Source organism: Culex pipiens, chromosome 3 (assembly GCF_016801865.2).
Source record: "Culex pipiens pallens isolate TS chromosome 3, TS_CPP_V2, whole genome shotgun sequence".
NCBI classification, from domain to species: Eukaryota; Metazoa; Arthropoda; class Insecta; order Diptera; family Culicidae; genus Culex; species Culex pipiens.
Window position 1 is genome coordinate 135,438,995 of NC_068939.1, and position 25,504 is coordinate 135,464,498.

The 25,504-nt window shown below is 36.1% G+C and overlaps 1 protein-coding gene across 1 annotated transcript in view; it reads right to left on the reverse strand.

Moving 5' to 3' along the window:
* Window positions 1–14,727: 14,727 nt before the first annotated feature.
* Window positions 14,728–25,504, reverse strand: part of LOC120413785 (trophoblast glycoprotein) — a 49,819-nt gene continuing 39,042 nt past the window's right edge. The window contains exon 2 of the mRNA XM_039574734.2: window positions 14,728–16,363. Within this exon, the coding sequence (XP_039430668.1) occupies window positions 15,182–16,351 (1,170 nt within the window). The 5' untranslated portion in view covers window positions 16,352–16,363 and the 3' untranslated portion in view covers window positions 14,728–15,181. The remainder of the gene's footprint in view (window positions 16,364–25,504) is intronic.

Here is a 25,504-nt window from a genome sequence, read left to right on the forward strand (position 1 = left end):
ACCTGAAAGTACACACTTTCAACTACATTTTCTGAAATTATTTTCGTGTTTATTTGTGTCTATTTTCAGATATCTCAATTTGAATTCGTCAGATTTTTAATAAATTTATTTATAAATGTTATTCGAAATCATAATGAATACAAGGTGAAAATCGGTAAATTGAAGGGTAAATTGATCGATTTTTATGGAAATTACATCGTCTATGAAAAATCACGACAACTTTTCCAGAGTGACCTAATATAACAGGAAATACTCAATTCTAGATACGGACCATCATTTAAAATTTTCACTTACATTATTTTTGAGAAAACAAGTTTTTATTCATAATTTTAAAATATATATCACAATTTTAAGCATGAACAATGTATTTTCCATAAAAAGAAACGATCAATTTACCGATTATTACCACGTTTCAATAAGATTCCGCTTAAAAATTATAACTAAATTGATTAAAAACCGCCAAATTCAAATTTAGATATCTAAAAATAGACACCAATAGACACGGAGATATATTCAGAAAATCTAGTTGAAAGTGTGTACTTTCATTGCATTGTTCGGTTTTGCGCCAAAATGCGCCATTTTGAAAACATTGCCACTTGAAAATAGTTTCAAAATCACTTAAAAATGGTTATAAGTAAAAGTAAAAGTAAATCTTTCCCAGTTCCTGAGGGGAACACCCTTGAAGAGTATCGGGGCCAGCAATTACAAAGCGGATTCTGTGGCAGTTTCAAAAATGGTTATAACTCCTCAATAAAGGCTCAACACATTTTGCTGTCTTCAGCAAAGATGTGTAATTTTATGTCATAAACATCTCTTCAGAACATAGTAGGCCGCTAAAATGCTAACATTTTAAGTTATCACCAAAAAAGTGCTTTTTTACCATTTTTGCAAAAATGGCGTATATCTCGAGTAGATTAAGAGCTACAAATTTGGCGCCTTTGACAAACGTTCATGAAATTTTCTCCCCTACAACTTTTCCCAATACACCAAAGCCCTACAACGTCATCCAACAGAACACTCCCGGGAAAACCTTCCCCTAATTTTTATTACCAGTATCGAAAACCATGTATTTTGATACCCATATTGCCCCAAGTCGTATGGTTCGATAAATGTCCCCCCGGTAGACCCTTCCCTCAGGGCCATGGCCACTCCGGGTGTGGCCAATCCTGTCAAAATGGCCATTTTCACTACCAGTATCAAAAACCATGAATTTTGATACCCATATTGCCCCAAGTCGAATGGTTCGATAAATGTCCCCCCGGTAGAACCTTCCCTCAGGGCCATGGCCACTCCGGGTGTGGCCAATCCTGTCAAAATGGCCATTTTCACTACCAGTATCAAAAACCATGAATTTTGATACCCATATTGCCCCAAGTCGAACGGTTCGATAAATGTCCCCCCGGTAGAACCTTCCCTCAGGGCCATGGCCACTCCGGGTGTGGCCAATATCCTACCAGTTTGGTCCCAACCCCATTGCCTTAAATCATTCTGGTTTTCGAGTGACCGATCTAACAACTTCGTTAGAACAGAAATCCTCCCAAGTTGGTGCACAACCTGTGTCTTTCAATGTGTGCATGTGTGTGTGAGCAATAAAATTACCACCGTCGATCCGTCTCTGACGGATTTTCGAATAAAACTAAAATTGTTCAGAGGCTATCTGTTAGCTTATATAGTTAGCATGAAATGTGGCAACATGGTGCAAATTTTGCCTCGTCTCCTGCTTTCTTGGAACTGTCACGCGAGAATGCTGCACCATTGTTGCCACATTTCATTCGTTGCAGACCCCTTCCGCAGTACCAAGCATGCAACATTTTCGTAACGCGCGACATTTTTCGTTTTTCTGGATTGACACCTCACCAGAATAGAGCCCTTAGGACAAAGTTCTTTGTCAAAACGTTATTCTAAAATGAACAAATTTGTTCTAAATGAAAAAATGATCCTTCTGAGTTATTTCAGATTCGAAAAGTACATTAAATTTCCCACAAAATGACATGTCTCACGATTTTTGACAGTTGAGTAACGGGAAATGGCAGCGATTTTAAAACTATTTTTAACGCCATCAAATCGGACGTCTAATTTTACACAAAAGTCCCTTTGACACCAAAGTTCTATCTCATAACGGTTGCGAGCTACAAATCACTAAAAAACGTGTCTTAGTAAAAAACCAGAAAAATGAAACGGGTCGTTCCGCCCCACCGTCACGAGATATCGAAAAATGGATCTCGGATTCGTGATCGGGGCAACTTTTCCCGATTTCGTGTGAGTTGGTGGAAAATTACCCATATTGAATAACAAAAATGCCATGAAATAGTTATTTGCTTATACAGCAATTCCTTACGTAAAAATGTCCGGGGAATCCGATAAAAATATTTCCAGACATAAGCTCTTTGGTCCAGACACCGTCAAAACGGCATTTCAATGTTTCATACGCCCTTTTCATATGTTAGGCTAGATTTTTTTTTTGAAAAGCCAACTTATCACCTTTCATTTGCGTATTAGACAATTGAAATCGGTAAAAATGGCGAGGAGCTATGATTTTTCGAAATATGTGTTTTTTTTTTGTGAAAATCGACGAAAATGGCAATTTTCCAGACCACCCTAACACGGCGTAGGTCACCTTAATGGCAAAACAAAAAAATACGGGTATAATTATTTCGGCCAGGGAACCCCCAGAAAAATTTTGAGCCCGATCCGAGCACTTTTGTTTTTTTCCATGCTGTTTTCGTGGGGAATTGCTGTATAAATGTAAATAAATGGGAAACATTATCTTGGTAAGATATCTGTTTATCGCTTAAAGCTTTTTTGATGATCTTTGAAACAGTAGGTAATCAGCGGAAAGAACTGTGACAACCGAAGAAAATTCCCTTAAAAACTTTTCCTCAGTATGGAAAGTTTAGAATGAGCTCAAGTTCCAAATAACAAACAAGCAGAAAGCACAGTACCGCAGCTGACACTCAGTAATCACCTCAGACAGAGGCATCAGTGTTTGTTCATAAATCAAGTTCAAGCCCTTGGCTGTGTGTGTGTTCAGCATTCCCTTTTCCCAGTCAAGTCCTGGGGTGCGGAAGCAAAACTTTTTAACGTAATTCCTGTATTCACAGTCTCTGTTCTCGGTTCTGCCCACGTGGCCAACAAAACAACCTGAACCGCTTCACACTACTGCGCCTGGTACAAGGGTACTCGCTCCATTACCTCCCGTAACCATAAAGTTGCTCTTCTGACTTGTATCGGGGTCCCGCCAGCCGGAAGAAGCTGAGGATGGTTTTCCCAAAGTCTTCTTATACATCATAGATTAGCATAGTTCCGGCCAATGCCGGATGCTCATCAGAGCGACCAAAGTAGTATAGAAAAGCTAATTAAAAACCTGGCCGGTGCTGCTGCTGCTGCCGCAAGGATCGTCGCCCCCGGGAGGGCACTAATCACTGGAAATTAAATTTTGCGTGATTTATCTAGCTTCTACTGAGCAGAGCTATAGAGTCTAGTCTTGCCGATGAGGTCACATCATGTAAGGACTTTTGCGAATGAGCCATTAAATGTAAAAAGTGCCTTGTTTAATATTAATGCTGGCCGAAAAGTTGGGCACATTTAAAAAAGGGGTCTAACTTTAACCAACTTTAAGGTACCTCGTACGTTTTCCAGCAAAGCTTCCCTCAGCCAGCCACCATCAAAAATTTAATAAACTGCATTGTGACAAAGTCAATTTCGCACCCTGATCCTTTCCGTAACGGATGAACAGACCCTAAGAATCGAACGGCAACCAGTGACTAGGGTAGGGTAGTCATCAATGAGACACTTTTGGTTTTTAAACTTCAACGATTTTTGTATTTTTTTCATTAGCATATTTTAAAGAACTTTTTGTTGCATTTTCTTTCTTTTAGTTTGTTCTAACATTAACCAAAATATGAGATCGATCTGACGTCTATAGTCAGAGTTATTCAACTGTCTCATTGTAGACGCACTTGGCAGGAACAATGAGACAGCTGGGGAACAATGAGACACTCTACAAAAATCGATACTTTTCTAGTAAAACATCATGCTTTTATATTGTTCCATTGCAGGTGACTTGCTTTGAATATTTTCAAGCAATTTTGTCAACATGAAACTTCAATTTACAATAGTTATACCAAAAAGTATTTAAATTTTGTAAAATCCATATATTTTATCAAATAACTTTATATTTTTGGTTAAATGAAGTTCAAACTCAATAAATACGCCAAAAATCACTTCCAATTCATGTTTTGAAAGATTTCCACAGATTTTGAAAAGTTTAATGAAGAAAAATCAAAGTGTCTCATTGTTACCCATGGGTAGAAAAGAGTGGGGAACAATGAGACAGCCCTGGATTCTGGGTATATTCTAAATTTTGGTCAAACCCAATAAAAGGACATTGTAGCCCAACTCATGCCCTGTAAAATGACGAAAGAAATTTGGAGAAATATTAGTTTTTGTGTAAATGGCAGCCTATGAGTGAAAATGTAATTTTTAGTCATAATTTACTTTTACACCCCAGAATCAAACATGTATGAATAACTTTACAAGGGAGCATCCATAACGAAAGCCACAATTATGGAAGACGTGTATCCAGTAGACACACCTTTCCCCCAAATATGAGCCTGATTGATTGAAACTACGTCTTGTGAGAGCCATTTTATCATTGTTCCCCGTGTCTCATTGATGACTACTCTACCCTATGGCCAATAATGGACTGCATCGCAGAGTAGCAGCGCAGCGTAGAGAGTAGTAATCTGATTAATATTGCACCTTTGATGTTGACTCCATTATGGATTACGCCGGCAAACATGCGCGAATGAGTGCATTTAGTGTAGAGCTGATATGAGAAAAAAAAAACTATTTTAAAATTAATCCCATGTACCCATTTCCAGATGAAATAGTACCACGATTTTGCTTTTAACTTCATAACTTTACTTTAGAAAAAGATTTCAGTCTGTTTGTCTGTAGATTCGTTGTGTGGCTTATAAAACTCGTAATGTTTTTATGAGTCAAACCATATTTTTTTTTCAAATTATGTATCACAGCTGCTTGAAAAAAAATGAAGCATTAAGGAGGCATTAGACTACAACAAACAAACTCGCACTTTTTTGAGTTTGACAGGTTGCCAAACTCGCAAACAATGCAAAATGTATGCAGGCTGAAATGTCTGCAAACAAATACAGGCAAACAAAAAAAGCAATTGAAATAAAATTTGCAATGGCCTAATTGGGTCCTAAAACTAAGCTTAAATTTGTGATATTATTGTTAAAATGACCCTTTAAACGACCGCAAAGGATTTTTAATTTAATTTTTCAAAATTAACTCCACGACCCTTTTTGACAGAAAAGGTCCTACTTGACAGCTCGTTCCAAGGGAACCATAGTTGATCCATCGAAAAAATGTTGTCTTGTCAATATTTTTTTTTGCATTAAAATGAAAAAAAAGGTGATCAGAAATGGTTTTTAATCGTGTTTTTTATCGTTGTACATAAAAATTTACATGGGGCTTTAGTACCCAATTTTGAACATTTTTTCCCATCTCAACGATATTTTGAGATTTGTTTTGGCTAGGTTATGTTTTCTAAAGGTACTGTAAATTGAAGTGACTTTGTAAGCCAGGGTTACATTGATACGGAATGGAATGATAAGAAATAAGAGATAGTCCCGAAGACACTGAAGAGCCATTCTCTACGAAATCGGTCATTTTTCTTCAATTTTAATTTTTGTATTTTTTAATCCGACTGAAACTTTTTTGGTGCCTTCGGTATGCCCAAAGAAGCCATTTTGCATCATTAGTTTGTCCATAAAATTTTCCATACAAATTTGGCAGCTGTCTATACAAAAATGATGCATGAAAATTCAAAAATCTGTATCTTTTGAAGGAATTTTTGATCGATTTGGTGTCTTCGGCAAAGTTGTAGGTATAGATACAGACTATACACTGCAAAAAATGATACACTGTAAAAAAAAAATTGGTGATTTTTTTTATTTAACTTTTTATCACTTGATTTGCAAAAAAACACTATTTTTAATTTTTTTAAATTTTTTGATATGTTTTAGAGGACATCAAATGCCAACTTTTCAGAAATTTCCAGTTTGTGCAAAAAATCTTTGACCGAGTTATGATTTTTTTTTAATAAATACTGATTTTTTTCAAAAAATCGAAATATTGGTCGCAAAAAATTTTCAACTTCATTTTTCGATGTAAAATCAAATTTGCAATCAAAAAGTACTTAAGTGAAGTTTTGATAAACTGCACCGTTTTCAAGTTAAATCCATATTTAGGTGACTTTTTTCAGAATAGTTGTAATTATTCATTTTTTTTAAATTAGTGCACATGTTTGCAAACTTTTGGAAAAAATATTTTTGAAAAGCTGAGAAAATTCTCAATATTTTGCTTCTTGGGACTTTGTTGATACGACCTTTAGTTGCTGAGATATTGCAATGCAAAGGTTTAAAAACAGGAAAATTGATGTTTTCTAAGTCTCACCCAAACAACCCACAATTTTTCAATGTCGATATCTCAGCAACTAATGGTCCGATTTTCAATGTTAATATATGAAACGTTTGTGAAATTTTCTGATCTTTTCGAAAACAATATTTTCAAAATTTTTAAATCAAGACTAACATTTCAAAAGGGCCAAACATTCAATATTACGCCCTTTTAAAATGTTAGTCTTGGTTTAAAAATTTTGAAAATATTGTTTTCGAAAAGATCGGAAAAATGTTTCATATATTAACATTGATTTCCTGTTTTTACTAAAGGTCGTATCAACAAAGTCCCAAGAAGCTCTCTCTATATTTAGAATTTTATCAGCTTTTCAAAAATATTTTTTTCCAAAAGTGGGCAAACATGTGCACTAATTTAAAAAAAATAAAAAACTGCGACTATTCTGAAAAAGACACCTAAATATGGATTTAACTTGAAAACGGTGCAGTTTACCAAAATTTCACTAAAATACTTTTTGATTGCAAATTTGATTTTACATCGAAAAATGAAGTTGAATATTTTTTGCCATCATTATTTCGATTTTTTGATAAAATCAGTATTGGTTCCAAAATTCATAACTCGCTCAAAGATTGCACAACCTGGAAATTTCTGAAAAGTTGGCATTTTATGTCCTCTAAAACATATAAAAAAATAAAAAAAAATAAAAATAGTGTTTTTTTGCAAATCGAGTTTTAGTGATAAAAAGTTAAATAAAAAAAATCACCATTTTTTTACAGTTTATCATTTTTTTTTCAGTGTAGTCTGTATTCATACCTACAACTTTGCCGAAGACACCAAATCGATCAAAAAATTCCTTCAAAAGATACAGATTTTTGAATTTTCATACATCATTTTTGTATGGACAGTTGCCAAATTTGTATGGAAAATTTTATGGACAAACTAATGATGCAAAATGGCTTCTTTGGGCATACCGAAGGCACCAAAAAAGTTTCAGTCGGATTAAAAAATACAAAAAAAATCGAATGATCGAAATCCTAGAGAACTGCTCTGAATCGATCAGTGAAATCGTTCTCAAGGTACTGATTTTTAATTATTTTGCTAGCATTTTTGTATGAATGGCTGAAAAAATTGTATGGACAAAAGTGCTCACAAAGTTAAAGTCAAAAAAAAAAATACAATAAGCAAAAAAAAAATCTATAGCTTTTCTAATTGTCACTAGCGAGGTTACTAGTATGAAACACTTTTATAAAATAAAATAGCAATTTTGAAGATTACTGATACTAATAGTTTAAATATTTAAAATCAGAAAACAATCATTCAACTAATCAAAGGATAGGAATTTAGACCAAAATAAAAAATAAAATATCTTGATATCAAATCAATGATTTGAAATCCAATGTTCCTCCATTCACGACCCAGAACCGCCCGAAACTTTCAAATAATCCTCAGTAGAAATCCCGAGACCATCGGCATCTGCTCACGACACATTCCTCCAGATTTATTGCGAGCTCAACCTCTCCAGCGCCAGGCACTAGTTCCGATCAAAAATGAATGAACTTGAAAGATTGCAGGATAAATAAATAATGAAAACAGGAGTGGGTGTATTATACACACCTTACCCGTTCATAAACTGTTCAACCCCAAAACTTGGTCTTCTTAAGCTTTTTCGACCTCATCGTCTTCATCGTCGTCGTCATCGTAAGTATCCTTCCCTGATAGAGACCCCCCTCCTGAACGGCATCCTTCCGGTTCCTTCCGGTGAAAGGCGTAGGTGTTCGAGCCCGCCAACCTGTTTTGGCATTCGAAACTTTTCTTAATTAATAAAATTCACTCGCATGTGCTGCAGGAGACAACCGTATTTTAAAGGGTCATAGACGGATATTCAAGATGATTTGAATCGTTTTATAAAGAAACTATTTTTTTAACATACAGTTTCACTCCTCGAATACTGATAACTTTTATAATTTCATGTACCGGTAAGTAATAGTTGTAATCATTCTGTGTAAACAAAAAAAAAAAAAAGGCAAAATCATTTGAGCATGCCAGTTGTTGTACTTTCTATCTAGTATTACAGTCTATGAAAACTTCCAATGCCAACTTGACTGTAAATTTCGATACCGGAAGCGCCTCTCCACAAAGTTATACGCCAAGACAAGCCTATACTTTATCCGGCCGGTAAATGTCGATTTTGTGCTTTCGTACTCCCTTGGGCTCGTAGAAAACTATATTGGCTTTTAGGGATGGGTCTAGTGCGTCTAGGAAACTTTTCGGTAGGAAAAAAACTTTATCTTCACAACCTTCGCCGGAGGAAATTTTGAGTGAATTTTCAACGAGCCAACTATCTTACAACTGGTTAGTTTTTGCGGTGATGTAAAACTATGAACGGATGTAATTTGCATAAATTTGTGGTGTGTCGGTTTTTCTTTCATATGCAATATTCTTTTTAACTTTATTATCTGTTGGAGTGGTATTTCACATTTGGTTCACGCTTCATTCAGCGTTTTGATAATGCGTGAACATTCTTTCGGTGTTTTTTTTGTGTTGGTGTTTAAATAATAATGAAATTATAAAGTGATTTATTTTTTTTAAATAAGCAGAAAAACACATCTTTAACCCAAGTTTTCACCGTTTACCGTCAAGCACAAGGCAATTTAAATCACATTCAAAGAAATTTTGAGTGCCAACTTGGCGTGAACATCTTGCCAAGCCACCTCAACAATTAGTGCGAAGAACAAATTCAGTTCGAGTTTATGATGCAGCCAAGCGTGCCCATCAAAGAGTTTTATTTTGTGTGTGATGATCGTGAAAGTATGCGTATTAGAGTGTAACAAAAATGACTTTTTGGCGGGCATTCAAGGGTTTGTTCCGGTGGGCATACTAAGCCCAAATCCAAAATATGAGCTTGATTGGACGTAACAGGAGCTGGCGCTCCGGCCTTCAATTTTAAATGGCGTCTAGGGCGTCGCGAGGCGCGACGCATATCTTTTTTGCCGGGACCGATTTTTCGAAAAAATGCCAAACTTTGAAGGTCTGTACCGAGCTCCAGGGTACTCCAAATTTCAATGTTATATATACCAAAAGATGCGCAAGGATCTGGCCTACACGCCAATGATGTTGAAAATAAACGCTTCAGTGGCCAAAATGCCTCAAAAAGTGACATTTTTGAAAAAAATCTTTTTTTACGGGTTAAATCCCATTTAAAATTGAAGGCCGGAGCGCCAGCTCCTGTTACGTCCAATCAAGCTCATATTTTGGATTTGGGCTTAGTATGCCCACCGGAACAAACCCTTGAATGCCCGCTAAAAAGTCATTTTTGTTACATCCTAATGCGTATGTTTCGGCAAAGAAATTTCGAATTATGAAACTGTTTTAAAAGGAGAAAGTTCCTTTCGGCTTTATCCGTTATCCGTTATCCCTGAAAATCTTTTCCCCGAAAATTCCACATCCCCGAATGACATTTACCTGAATGGCATTTTTTCCGAACTGTCGTTTTCGCTAATTGTCATATTTCCGTATGGTTTCATACCCGAAAATTAAAATTTTCCCGAAAGTCACAATCCCTAATTGGGTCCTAAAATGAAGCTTAGATTGCTGATATTATAGTTTACAGCGATAAAGCTTATTATTATGAGTACAATGACCCTTTGTACGACCACAAAGAGTTTAAAATGGATTTTTAAATCAATTTTAAAAAATTAGCCTCGCGGTCCTTTTTGACAGAAAAGCTCCTACTTGACAGTTGGTTCCAAGGAGACCATAGTTGATCCATCGAAAAAATGTTGTCTTGCCAAAAAAAAAATTTTGCATTAAAATGAAAAAAAGTGATCAGAAATGGTTTTTAATTGTGTTTTTTACCGTTGTACATAAAAATTGACATAGAGTTATCTACGTGCGCATGTATTGCGTGTACGTACACGAAAAAGATTGAGGTTAAATTTTGTACCAGCCAGCAAAACAAACGGTGTGCTAGTGTGCGTGAGATCGGCCTTAGATAACTCTATAGGGCTTTAGTACCCAATTTCCATTTTCCTGCATGATACCAACCTAGATATCTATAGAGTTTTTTTTAAAGACTTATAAACATATGAAACACAATAGCTTATAGGATCGTTTCAAAATAGAATCTAAATTGACTTTCTGCACAGACTGTGCTTTCTGGTAAATATTTAGGCATATTTTAATAAATCCTCCATTTGTGTTACGCTCCATAGTTTTTTTGTTCAAATTTGTGTGGAAATTTTGTTACGAGGGGTCTTAACATCAATTTTTTTGCGTTACATAATAAAAAAAACGTTCCCTTATCAACTTTGTTCTTGTTTTATTATGGTTTTTCAATTATGACTGTAAACAACCTTTTTAAAAATTAATGTAATTGAATACTGTCTAGGACAATTTTTTTTCTTCAAATATTCGGAAATAAGGGTTCGTAACTAAATTACGTCCCTGAATAATGAGGGGGAGGGGGGGGGGGGGGGTTTGAATTTGTGACATTCTTTGTTGTTGACATTATGTTATAAAAAAATCTTTTTGCAATTCCGTCGTGTAACTACCTAATTTTCCTGGCATTCTTGAACGACGAAATAGCCTACTTTTTTTTTACTGAAAAGTTCCACTTTTCAGCACTGAAATGAATGCTGAAAAATTGAACTTTTCAGCACTTGTTTCGAAAAGTAACACTTTTCAACATTTTTTTGATTTAAACGATTTATTGACAAAATACATGAAAATTCGACTTTAAATTTCACTCAATGATTGTTTTTCGGAATTTCAAAAAATGTTGTATGGAACTCGTTGCAAAACTTGATTTTTTCAACACTCTTCGTATTTATCCAACTCGGTGAACCTCGTTGGATAAATGTACGACTCGTGCTGAAAAAATCCTCTTTTTGCAACTTGTTGCATAAACTACTACAGTCGACTCTCTGGTTGTCAATATCCAAGGGACCGTCGAGGAAGAGAATCATCAGTTTACAGAACGATGCAAAATGAAGACTCGATTGAAAATATGTTTTTCTTGGTACCCAGCTATGGGAGAGAATCATGGCAACGTCCAGCAAACAAAAAAAAACTAATGTCAAACACCCTTCAAAGCTTCGTTTCGCAAAGAAAAATGTCTATGCAAGCCATGAGATAGTGACAATATTGACAACCAAAAGAGATTTTTAAAGCAAACAGAGTCCAAGGGACCGTCGAGGAAGAGATTCTTCAAGCAAGAGAAAATATCGAGGAATAAAGCCAATCGAAGTATGCAGTTTGAAGGGACTGAAGAATTCATCGATAGATGGAGCAATATTGATATCTAGAAGATCGACAGCCAGAGAGTCGACTGTATTTCAAAACCCGGAAAGTTTTTTTTCTGATTTGTGGGTTTGTCGATACAAGTCCCTAAAAATGTTGGGATAATGGCCTGCCACTCTTCATAAATCGTTTTTTATCGATTGAAAATGTATCTTTAGCAAAGTTATACGTATTACGAGTTTACATATGAGCAATTCTCTCAGATTTCGGTCAATAGGGACCAAACATTCAATATTACGCCCTTTTAAAATGTTAGTCTTGGTTTAAAAATTTTGAAAATATTTTTTTTTGAAAAGATCGGAAAATTTCACGAATGTTTCATATTTTATCATTGAAAATCGGACCATTAGTTGCTGAGATATCGACATAGGAAAATGGTGTGTTGTTTGGGTGGGACTAAGAAAAAATCAATTTTCCTGTTTTTAAACCTTTGCATGGCAATATCTCAGCAACTAAGGGTCGTATCAACAAAGTTCAATAAAGCAAAATATAGAGAATTTTCTCAGCTTTTCAAAAATATTTTTTTCAAAAGTGGGCAAACATGTGCACTAATTTAAAAAAAATGAAAAACTGCGACTATTTTCAAAAAAGTCACCTGAAAATGGATTTAACTTGAAAACGGTGCACTTTATCAAAATTTCACTAGAGTACTTTTTGATTGTAAATTTGATTTCACATCGTAAAATTAAGCTGAATAATTTTTGCGACCAGTATTTCGATTTTTTGAAAAAATTAGTATTGATTCAAAAATTCATAACTCGCTCAAAGATTTTTTGCACAACCTATAAATTTCTGAAAAGTTGGCATTTGATGTCCTCTAAAACATATCAAAAAATAAAAAAATAAAAATAGTGTTTTTTTTTGCAAATCAAGTTTTAGTGACAAAAAGTTAAATAAAAAATCACCAATTTTTTTTATACCGTGCATCATTTTTTTTCAGTGTGGTCCATATACATACCTACAACTTTGACGAAGACACCAAATCGATCAAAAAATTCCTTCAAAAGATACAGATTTTTGAATTTTCATACATCTTTTTTGTATGGCCAGCTGCCAAATTTGTATGGAAAATTATATGGACAAACTAATGATGCAAAATGGCTTCTTTGGGCATACCGAAGGCACCAAAAAAGTTTCAGTCGGATTAATAAATACAAAAATTAAAATTTAAGAAAAAAGACCCATTTCGTAGAGAATTGCTCATATATGCAAATCGGCAAAAATGTCAAGATTTTTTTTTTATTTTGAAAATATTTATTTTTAACTATTAACAAAATATATTAAATATATCAAATTTTGAAGACATTTGGTTGCATCATTACCGACATATAACTATTTGAAAGCAGTTTCAAAAAACGGGTACCACGATATCTAAACACTGCTTTGACCAAATCGGCTAAAAAAATTGGTGAATACTATCAAACCGGTCCCACGTGAATGACGAAGCCCGATTTTCAAAAAGTTTATTGAAAAAAAGATAATATTTTTTCTTTTTGCATTTAATAAATCATCGGTTTTGAATTCTTGTAATTTTTCAAAACAACAAGATTTCGAAATCGGGCTTCGTCACATGGGATATGTCTTGAGAGTATTTATCCAAAATTTCAGCCAATTTGGTCCATCCACTCTCGAGATATCGTGACACCAGTAGGGGAAATATACCTAAGCCTTCCGACCAATTCTCATAAATTTTCCCGTTTTCCGCTATCAAATCAATATTTTCAGATGTATCTACAATGGAAAGTTGCATGCTCACTTTTGTTTGAGCTATTTATTACTTTGGAACAGTCAAAAACACTTCATAAAAGCTGTAATTCATGCTCAAAGTGCTGATAGACCGATAATAGAAATAGACTGAGAAACAATATAGTTCCCCTAAACCAACTCTGTGTTTCGAGAAATGCGCTCAGACAGTTTGACAGCTCGCCTTGTGCATGGCAAAATTGCAAGCTTAAATCGTCTATTACCCAGTTTAAACATGAAATATCTTCCTGAAACTTTCAGGCGAGATTAGAAAACATCTTTTTAGTGGATTTCATAAACTTTCTGTAATATGAAATTTTGAGATCAGCAATAAAATTTTTCATAGAATTCCACCAGCACTTCGATGTTCAATTAAAGCTTTTTTTAAAAAATCATGTTATTAATAACACAATTTGACATTTTTAAGTTGATGTCTGTAGGCGCTTTAGTTTCGTCAAGGCATGATAGATTTCTGCTTCCTGACCACGACCACGACCACGTGTAATCAACAGAATTGAATTTTAGTGAATTCAATGCCAGTAAATAAAATTGTGAATTTCGGGTATAAATCTAGCAAAAAAATGCAATTGGGCCAAAGATGAACTGTCGATCCCAATGTAAACATCAACTGACGTGAGCTGATTAGACTCTTTGTTTACACTTCGACATTGGCCCATTTAGGGGATCAGCATCTAACTCCATCGTGCCTCTAATGTTGACATATCAACGCATTGACGTTCAATTACAGCTCATAAAAAAGTTTCTATCAAAAGTTTTACAAAATAAGTTGTTTAAATAGTGAAAATCAACAAATTGGATGGAGTCAGAAGCGAGCGCTTAACCTGCCAAACATACGAGAATTATCCCTACATCGGATAATCTTGAGCAACCATGCGCACCCCCTTATTTTTTCTACAACACAGGTAATCGTGGGTGCGCATGGTTGCTTAAGGCGATTCCAAAACCTTTTCTACCCGACATTTTTTATTGGCAGGTAAATTCACTCAAATCTAATTCTGTCGTTTGGAGCGTGGTCAGGGAGCCCAAATCTATCATAACTTGATAAAACTGAAGCGTTTACTGATATCAACAAAAAAAATGTCGAGTTTTGTAACTTAATGGGAAGTGAGCAAGCAGGTTTTTTTTCATATGTTATGCAAATTAAGTTGTTTAAATGGGGAAAATGAATGAATTTTATGGAAATTTGACCGAATCATTGTTTAAAGAAAAAAATAAAACATCCGCTTTCAGTTATGGCATCTTGATGTCATTTTATTTAGTTTGAAATAAACATACATTAACATTCGTAACCGTTTTTTTTGTGGGAGACACCATATAATGCTGAAGTATTTCTTCAAAGATTCACTAGTTTTATTATCAGTTAGTCTTAACAAGTAAGTTAAAAGGTGTGTATCATCGTCTATTATTCCTAAAGAGTTTGATTTAAGTAACCATGTCTTTTAAGTTTCAATTGATTTCTTTCTGCTTTAAGCATGTCTTTTTAAATAATTGCATTAGTTGCGCTGCTTGTCCTCTTCATTCAGTACGGTCCTCGCTCAACCCTGCTTCCATGATTTTTATGTACATCGATATGATTAGATTTTCACTGTGCTGCTGCTGCTGCCACTGCTACGTTCGCGCGAATTTATACAAATTCCATCGGTGGAGCCCGCGGTCCCCGCTGGACCAACGCGCTACATCATACGTATTGTTCGGGCGCGGCTTCCTCGTCCTTGATGCTGGTGTACTGGACCTTCTTGGAGACGTGGTCGACGACGGGCGTGATCAGGGTTTTGAGTTTGTCTTTGCTGACGTAGATGAGGGAACCGACCAGGACTATCAGGATGCAGCTGAGACAGGCCAGTACAAAGACGAGGGTCACCGTGTGGTCTCGCTTGCCGGTTCGTACCTTTTGGCACTTTTTCATGTTCAGCGTGAGGATGGGTTCCTGGTGTTTTTTGTTGCGGAAGCACATCAGGTTGTCACGGTTTCGGACGGTCACTTTGCTCTTGCTCATCCACTCGTATAGGGGGAAGATACTGCAGTCGCAGTTGAGCGGGTTGAAGGTGAAGTCCACCATCAGGTTGATGCCGTCGTGGTGACTCGCGAGGGTGTCCATCATGGCCATGTCGTGCGGCCGTACAGACTCGAACTTGTTCCGTTCCAGGTCGAGGAAGCGCAACTTCTTCAAGCAGGTAATATTGAAGTTGATCTCTTTCAGGAGATTGTCTCCCAGGTGGAGATCCATCAGCGACGGTAAATCACAAAACACTCGCTTGTCGTTGAACTGGACGATTTCGTTCTGCTCCAGGTGGAGTTTGGTCAGCTTGGTCAAGTTGCTGCTCACGAAGATGTCGTGCAGATCTGCGGACAGCTCGGCGGAAGTGTTGTCCGCAAAGGCATTCGTCAGATGCAGCTCCATCAGATTGATAAAGTTGGAAAACACTCTCGGATGGTGGTGATTGTACTCATCGTCGTCATACCGCGAGATGCTCAGATTGTTGTGGTTCAAAATCAACCGTTTCACGTTCGGCACGTGGTGGTACGCTTTGCCGCGGATCTCCCGGATGTGATTGTTGCTCATGTCCACGATGGTGAGATTCGCCAGATCGTTCATCGCCCCGAACACGTTCCACGGAAGTTCGTCAATGTAGTTCCCCGTGAAGATGAGCACTTCGGCCTGCAGCGGCATATGCTCGAGCACGTCCGTATCCCGGAAGCCCTCGTCGGTACAGTTGACCACGTAACTCGTCTTGGAGTTGTACTCCCGCATGCCACAGTTGCACCGCCCTCGGAACGCCGCTCCACAATCGTCCCCACTAACGGCACTGGCCACCAGCGCCAACATCACTCCGTACAGATAGTTCATCTTGGGGTTTCCCTGGAAAAAATAATAGAAAAGAAAAGAAAAACTTGTTAAAAAATAATACGCACACCCCACAAATTGAATATATATATTGTTCGGGAGAGCAAAATTTGGTTGACACATTTCCCGGCAGCAAGAAAATCCACTCGGATCGTAATCTAATCACGGTGGCATCCCGGATCAGTGCGAGGCAAAAAGTTCATCAATCAATTTTCCATTTTCCTGCAACGTTAACTTTTCTTGCCGCGCGAGGAGGAAAATTGAGCGCGCGGTGGTGGCGAGCATGGCTTCCGGGTGGTTGCTGACTAGGATGACCTTATTTGAAGGTTTGTTATTTTTTCAAGGGATAAAATTGTAAAGTATTAACATTCGTCAAAAATAATCAAAGGGCCTTCGGTAACCGGTTCCAGATTGGCAGAGATGCCGCATATATGTGAAAAAGTAAAAAAAAAAACTATCAAAATGAATGGTCAATGTATCCAGATTTCTAAGTGAATATGACTTTACGAATGGTGCACGCGCGAAATGTCACAATCATGCATTTTGTTTGTTTAGTAGAGCAATTCCCTGGGACTGCGGTCATTCGATTTTTTTTTGTATTTTTTTATCCGGTTGAAATTTTTTTGGTGTCTTCGGTATGCCCAAAGATGCCATTTTGCATCATTAGCTTGTCCATTTAATTTTCCATACAGATTTGGCAGCTGTCCATAAAAAAATGATGCATAAAAATTAAAAAAATCTGTATCTTTTGAGGGAATGTTTTAATCGATTTGATGTCTTGGGCAAAGTTGTAGATATAGATAAGGACTACACTGAAAAAAATGATACACGGTACAAAAATTTTGTCACTAAAACTTGCAAAAAACTCTATTTTTATTTTTATTTTTCTATTTTCTGATATGTTTTAGTAGACATCAAATGCCAACTTTTCGGAAATTTCCAGATTAGGCAAAAAATCTTTGACCGAATTATGAATTTTTGAATCAATACTAATTTTTTAAAAAAAATCGAAACACTGGTCGCAACATTTTTTCAACTTATTTTTTCAATGTAAAATTGAATTTGCAATCAAAAAGTACTTTAGTAAAATTTTGATAAAGTGTACCGTTTTGAGTTGTTGCCATTTTTGGGTTAGTTTTTTGAAAATAGTCGCAGTTATTCATTTTTTTAAATTAGTGCCCATGTTTGCATACACTTAAGAAAAAAAAAATGAAATTCTGAGAAAATTCTCTATATTTTGCTTTTTGCCTTTCTTACTAATGAAAGGTATAGGTTTTACTTTATGGCTGGACATCATTTTCATGTTCGTTAATATGACGATTCAGCATGAATTTTAATCGGAAAAATCGCACTGCATCTAATTTCGTCGTCAAGTCGTCAAGTTGTCAAGTTGAGCTTCGAATACTGGCGCCAGAATAGTGGGTGGAGATATTTATACTCCTTTGTAGTATCTCATATACCGATGTTTCCTACAACATGTAAGATATCGTAGCTTTTCGGTTTCTTTTGCCCTTTCCGTTTTTGCATAACTGTCCAATGCAAAAACTTTTGTGACATAGGACGTTCATCCGGCTACAAACAATGTATTTCCCGTGTGCTCCTAAAATCTCCTTTAAGTAGGCTTCATTTTGTCGTGATTTCGTAAGTTTATTTAACAGAGTTCATTGGATTCCAATAGGAGCTTTCTAAGCATTTCATCGTTTTTATCGTTTTCAAAATTTCAATGCTCGCGACGCCAATGGCTATCTGCCTAAGATATCGCGATTGAGTGTGTAGTGGTGCGGTTGTAGAAAAAGCTATCTCTGACCCTCTCACTTTCGTAGATGCTGAATGGCAAACTTCCCTGCACTGTGCGGCACACGCGGTTGACTTGTATGTACCTCGGTTTTGCTTTGCGCCTGCTTTGTTCGCTTTATGGGCTCGTACCAAAACTAGAACACCAAAACCGCGGTGTGCGTCATCATGGGAAGCTTGCTATGCTCGCGTTTGTCATAAACGCTTGTTTGATTAACGACGTATGATAAACGTACGATAGAAAATATTCTTTTGGTGAAAATTACGTTTTCAATTCCTTTTGGAAAACACATCATTAATAATACCTTGCTTTCATCATAAGATTTTTTTATCATGTCGCTTTCTTTTGTGCTTACGTTATAAATAAACAAAGTCGATGTAATGAATTGAAAGAAGTTATATTCTTTAGTAAGAAAGGCTCTGCCCACCCTTGGTGGGATTAAATCGGGTTTTGAACATTGCACAGTGTTCGGAATGGCAAAATTAAGTGGAATAAATTTACAACTCCTTTATTTGACGTTCTAGCCAAATGGTGTTTTCGGAAGAGTTGTTGTACTTGATAAGAGCTATCTTTTGAAGTTATTGACATACAGGGTGATGACTTTCCAGGGTGTTAGCCAAAAACTAACTTTGTTGGATGGCGTTGGTGTCTTGGGCAAAGTTGTAGAGGAGAAAATTTCATGATAGTTATTCCAAGGCGCCAAATTTGTAGCTCTTAATCTACTCGAGATATACGCCATTTTTGCAAAAATGGTCCAAAAAAGCACTTTTTTGGTGATAACTCAAAATGATAGCATTTTAGCGGCCTACTATGTTTTGAAGAATTATTTATGACATAAAATTACACATCTTTGCCGAAGACAGCACAATTTTTTGAGCCTTTATTGAGGAGTTCTAACCATTTTAAAGTGATTTTGAGCCTATAAAGTGCTATCTTTTCAAAATGGCGCATTTTGGCGCAAAACCGAACAAAGCACCTGAAAGTACTCAATTTCAACTAAATTTCCTGAAAATATCTCCGTGTCTATCGATGTCTATTTTTAGATATCTCAATTTGAAATTGTCGGTTTTTAATCAATTTATTTATAAATGTTATTCGAAATCATAATGAATACGAAGTGAACATCGGTAAATTGAAGGGTAAATTAATCGATTTTTATGGAAAATACTTTGTCTATTAAAAAATACGGCAACCTTTGTTAAGTGACCAAATATGGAAGGAAATATTTTATTTTAAATATGAACAATCATTTAAAATTTTAACTTACATTATTTTTGGGCCAAACATGTTTTTATTTATAATTTTAAAATGTGTTTCATATTTTTATGCATTAACAATGTATTTTCCATTACCACGTTTTCAATAAGATTCCGCTTAAAAATTATAAATAAAATGATTAAAAACAGACAAGTTCAAATTGAGATATCTAAAAATAGACACTGATAGACACGGAGAAATTTTCAGGTAATGTAGTTGAAAGTGTGTACTATCAGGTGCGCCATTTTGAAAACATAGCAACTTGAAAATAGGCTCAAAATCACTTAAAATTTGTTATAACTCCTTAATAAAGGCTCAACACATTGTGCTGTCTTCGGCAAAGATGTGTAATTTATGTCATAAACAACTCTTCAGAACATAGTAGGCCGCTAAAATGCTAACATTTTGAGTTATCACCAAAAAAGTGCTTTTTTGGACCATTTTAGCAAAAATGGCGTATATCTCGAGTAGATTAAGAGCTACAAATTTGGCGCCTTCGACAAACCATCATGAAATTTTCTCCTCTACAACTTTGCCCAAGACACCAAAGCCCTACAACGTCATCCAACAAAGTTAGTTTTTGGCTAACACCCTGGAAAGTCGTCACCCTGTATGTCAATAACTTCAAAAGATTGCCCTTATCAAGTACAACAACTCTTCCTAAAACACCATTTGGCTAGAACGGCAAATGAAGGAGTTAACAATTTATTCCACTTAATTTTGCCATTCCGAACACTGCATTGCTGATACGACCTTTACTGCGCTCTAATCTAGTCCTTGTTAAAACCCTTGTTAAACTTGTTTTCACATGCTCGTTAAGCCTTTTTGATAAAAAAGCTGTTTGTTCTAAAAATTCCAAAATAAAAATCACTTTTGTGCTGTCCCATATGTAAAATGAAGGCAAGTCAGTTCCTTCTAAATTAATGACTCGTGAATTGATTTAATAAATTTGGAATTGTTTAAAATTTACCAATATTTCGGCAACTAAAATATCATTTTTAATTTTTTAAATCAAGACTAACATTTCAAAAGGGCAAAATCATCAATATTACGCCCTTTTTAAATGTTAGTCTTGATAAAAAAAAACGTCAACTTTAGTCAGAGACGAGGGAGTCGTTGTAACGTCACGGCACTACACAGCAAAACATCCGATGGTAAAATCGCATGCAAAAGCATGCACATCACCTTCGTCAAAATAAACACTTGATATTACACACTGCATGTACATTTTTTGCAAAAACAAAAAAAAAGTTGCAACCGACGAGATTCAAACCCAGCACCAACCGTGAGGACTGGCGCCTTAGCCCACTCGGCCATCAGACCGATGAAACGCTATATGGATAAACGCATATATGAGCGTGACATTTCGGTCAAGTAGGTTTCCCATACTGATGGGCTACATATTTCAGGGTGTAAAATTACATAAAATTGCATAAAATATTGCAATATTTATTTTACACCCAGGCCTTTTACACGCAGCTGGATTACTACTTTTTTAGCTGTGTATGTGTTTTTTACATATTTTTAGAAGAAATTTTGTACCACAAAACTTTTGTTTTATAACCTCTTTGTTATTTTGGATTTGGAAAATATCGCGATACCGAAAAAAATACGTTTTATTTTATTTTATTTTACGGGACACTCTACCGTGACCCAACATGGGAAGCATTTCCAGAGCGCACAGTACAAGTTTTTTTTTCGACGAAAAGGATTGTCTGAAAAGGGGAGGGAAGGGAGCTTAACTGGCTCTTTTTGAGATTTCGCGTTACGAAGGGTTACTTTAGGGACCGCCAAAGGGTGAGACATTCAACAGTGACGGGTGTCTTTTTGAAAAGTTCATATTTATGGCAAGAAATTTAAAACAATGCAAGACTGAACCTTAAACTTCCTTCCAGTATTTGTGATATTGATGTGGATTGATCTTGAGCTACATCCTGTTCTGAGGTTTCATTTGAAAGAAACACATATGTTGGCAGAATTTTTTTGCTGAGTGGCTCCATCATTTCAATATCGCTTATTCTCTCTCTAGATAACAATATTTGAACCTTTTTTACTAGAAGAATCAAACTTAAAGACTCACTTTCTCCACCCAAGAATATTTCAGCACATATTTCTGAAACGAAACGATGAGCATCGTTCCGATATGAATTGGCAGCTTTTTTTTGGAAGGAACACAAAACACACCGTCTCTCATACATGTGGTGTCAATTCTGTTGTCTATGCTTCCAATTCCAGTTTCAAATCAAATAAAATCATACATTTTGTGAAGCGTGATGCACTGCTATCAAGTCATGCAGTCGGTGCAGTTTCGTAGCTATGTGGAGTGTTGTTGGTTGTGGCAGATAACAAGTGTACATTTACTTCGTTAGTGTTTCGGATATGATACAAGTGTGCTTTTTTGGGGTGGGGTGGGACGCAAACATCCTAACCATTACGTATCTGTAGCATTCGTTGAAACTTAATAATCTCTTTTTCATAAGAGTATTATCAGATGAAAATGCAAATCCTCGAAAAATGAAGAATGGTCTGGAGCTCATTTTGATCATCTTTCTTTGAAATAAAAATGTTTAGACACATTATTTAAAACGTAATAAAAATATCATGAAATTATTCAGCTCACTATCTAACTAAAGGTTTTATAGATATTGATTAATATGTATTAAGGTCACAAAAAAAACCCATAGGCAAACATCCTTTTTGGATTAGCAATCCCCTTTCAATATTTGGATTCGGTTTGAAAATGTTTAAGTGCCTCAAAACCACAATCTAACTATGCCACACTCGCAACCACCACCGCCGGAAAACCCATCATGATGGAGGAAAAATGGTTTCCGAACCCAATTCTCGCTCCGGTTACGAAAACCAGTGCGGCAGGGCAACATTGTGGTTGTAAATTTATTCTAAAATGTTCATTAATTACTTTCCACCTTTCGCCGTCGAAATTCATTTCCCGGGCGAGTTGGTCCATGAGAGGGCAAAAAAAACGTGAGGAGGAATTGCTGTGTGTGCTGTGGTTTGGACTGAACCCGGTGGTGCTTCCGACGGAACTTGGTCCTGCTCGTCACGCGGCCACTTGATGAGGATTTTCCCCTCACGCTCTCGCTCTCTCTCTCTCTGTGAACATCCGCCGCCAGGACAGGATGTGTTGTTGGGGGGGTCAAACTGAATTGATTTTTAATTTTATTTTACACGAGTACCATCACGGACGGATGAGTCCTTTTTTTGTTGGTTTGACCGACCAACCGGAAACCTCGACGATGTGTTTTGAACACGGTAGCCCACGTATAAATTTGGGAAATGAGTCGAATTTTTGGTTGTTTATTGGTACGATTCGGAGAAATGTTCAGCACACACGATGTTTCGTTGTTTGATCTTTTATAAGGAATTTTAAAATGGTATTTAATGCTGAATCTACTAAAAGAGTAATTTTAGTTTTGGTCCATGAATTCTTGAAATTTCTTCAGCTCACGTGAAACACGTATATTTTAATTACAGAGAATGCAACAGTTTTGAAAGCAATACAAGCAATTCTAATTCTTCTTCAGTTTGAATTTTCACGGAAAGCCAATCCATTGCCAAATCAGCAAACAAATCCGTACAGTTGGTAGCCTTACTTTTGATGTAGTGGAAATATACCCATTTTAATCACTCTAAGCTGTTCGGTCAATTCTCATCACTTTTGCCATTTTCCGCTATAAAATCAACATTTTCAGATGTATCAACAATGGAGAGAAGCTTGCTCACTTTTATTTGAGCTATTTATTACTTTGGAACAGTCACACTTTAAGAAAGCTGTAATTCATGATCAAAGTGCTGATAGACCGATAATAGAAATAGGCTGAGAAAAGGCTTATTGCACCTAGTTGCCAGATTTTCAATATTTTATACTCACTGGAATGGTCTTTTGATCACGCATCCAACGATGGTTTGCATTATTGATTCGAAAAACGTTTTCATCAAAATTCATTAGATCCAGCCTCAATAAAGTGTGTAAATAACACTTAAGTGGTTATTTCTTTTGATAGGGTTATCAGGCCTCGTTGGAAAGGTCTTTTGATTACCTTTCTAACGATGGAATGCATGACAGATCCAGACAACGTTTTAATCAAAACATATGAGATTCAGACTCGAAAAAGTGTGTAAATAAGACCTAATTGTTTACAAGTTTTAATAAGGTTGTCAGATCGTCAGATAGTTAAAAGGAAGACACTAGTGGTTGGTACTAGCAATAGTGGCCGACAGCTATAAAGTCAACTTCGTTTTTTAAAGTACTTAACTAAACTATATAACTTTTAAATAGCGACTTATGAGACGCCAAGACGGATCGAATGTGTGTGTGTGTGTGTGGTCCAATCCAATACCCGCTAACCGGTAGCGAAATTATGGGAAAGTATAATTTGTATCAGACTGTGTACATGCCGAATGCTGATACAGCTTATCTTAGTCCCGGGTATTATAGGTGGTGATAGCCCTCGCGCTGCTTCCAACGACCCATTTCAGAATGACAGAGCTCCTTGCGGTCCAATTCCGAGGTCGCTGGGCATTGTTCGGCCCCGCCTAAACATAGAAGCAAGCATCTGATGGAAACTCGATCTATATTTAGACTTCCAATCCCCTCAGGCAAATCAGGGATCAGCGCGTATTTAATATGAGAAGATAACATGTTTCAAACACTACGGATCAATTCACTGCTTGAGTGTAAACCTTCTGATGGCCGACTGCTTAGCGTCCCAGACCACCACCAATCCAAAGGTGTGAGTTCGAATCCCACCTGATTCATTTTAGTTTTTATTCATATTCAAATTCCTGATTCCAAATTTAAAAGGTACCGACCGGGATTTGATCCCTGAACCTTCTGCTTGGGAGACAGAAGCCGTAACCATTAAGCCACGGAGCTGGTTATGAGACGCCAAGACGGATCGAATGAGCCCAAAACGGACAAAATCGGTTCAGCCAGTGCCGAGTAAATTGAGACATTTGCTCAGATTTTTATCTTGAGTAGATATGTATACGTGAAGGTGGGTCTAAGAGGTCTTATTAAAAGGTTCATTTTTCAAGTGATTTTATTGCCTTTCCTTCGTCAAAAATAAATTGTTCAACCAATTTTTAATCTTTAAAAAGCATTGGAAAGAAGAACTCTTAAAATTATAGAAAATTTTAGGGATGGAAGCTTAACTTAACATTTAACATTTGAGCAATTCCCTACCAAAACCGGATATTGATTTCATTTGATTTTTTTGATTTGGCTCAAACTTTGTGAGGGCCTTCCCTATGACTAAAGAAGCTATTTTGTGGCATTGGTTCATCCATACAAGTCTCCATACAATTTTGGCAGCTGTCTATACAAAAATGGTACGTAAATATTTGGTCAAAAAATCGACCGCCGAGTCAGAAATTTGTGAATAAAATGTGATTTTTGGAAAAAATCGAAATTTAATGCAAAAACAAATTTGATTAACATTTTTAATGTAAAATTGAATTTGCAATCGAAATGTACTAGAAAGACTTTTTTTGATAAAGGGCTCCGTTTTCAAGATATAGTCACCGAAAGTTTGCTTTTATCGAAATATTTGCAGTTTTGCGATTTTAAAAAATGGTGACCATGAGTGACCATTACTATTTTTTTTAATTTCAGAAAATAAGCTATAAAATTGTATAAAAGACTTTGAAGATTGGACCTCTGGCTGCTGAGATACAGCGGCTTTAAGAAAAAGAACCAGGAAAATTGAAGTTTTCTAAGTCTTGGGTGAGACTTAGAAAACATCCACCATTTTCTAATGTCAATATCTCAATTTGATTTGAATTAAATTAAATTCCAAAACTCACTATTTTTTCAAAAAATTATATTTCAGCGCAGATTTTTTGACCATGTTGCAAAAAAGGATCTTGAAAATAAAAAAATACATATTTTAAGAAATTGAGTTTTTGTGAAAAATTGAAGAAAATATCTGCATTTTTTCAGTTTACCTATTATTTTCTCAAAAGTCCTCAACAATACTTACAACTTTGCCGAAGACACCAAATTGATCAGGAAATTCACTCAAAAGTTACAGCTGTTTGAATATTTACATACCATTTTTGAATGGACAGCAGCCAAAATTCTA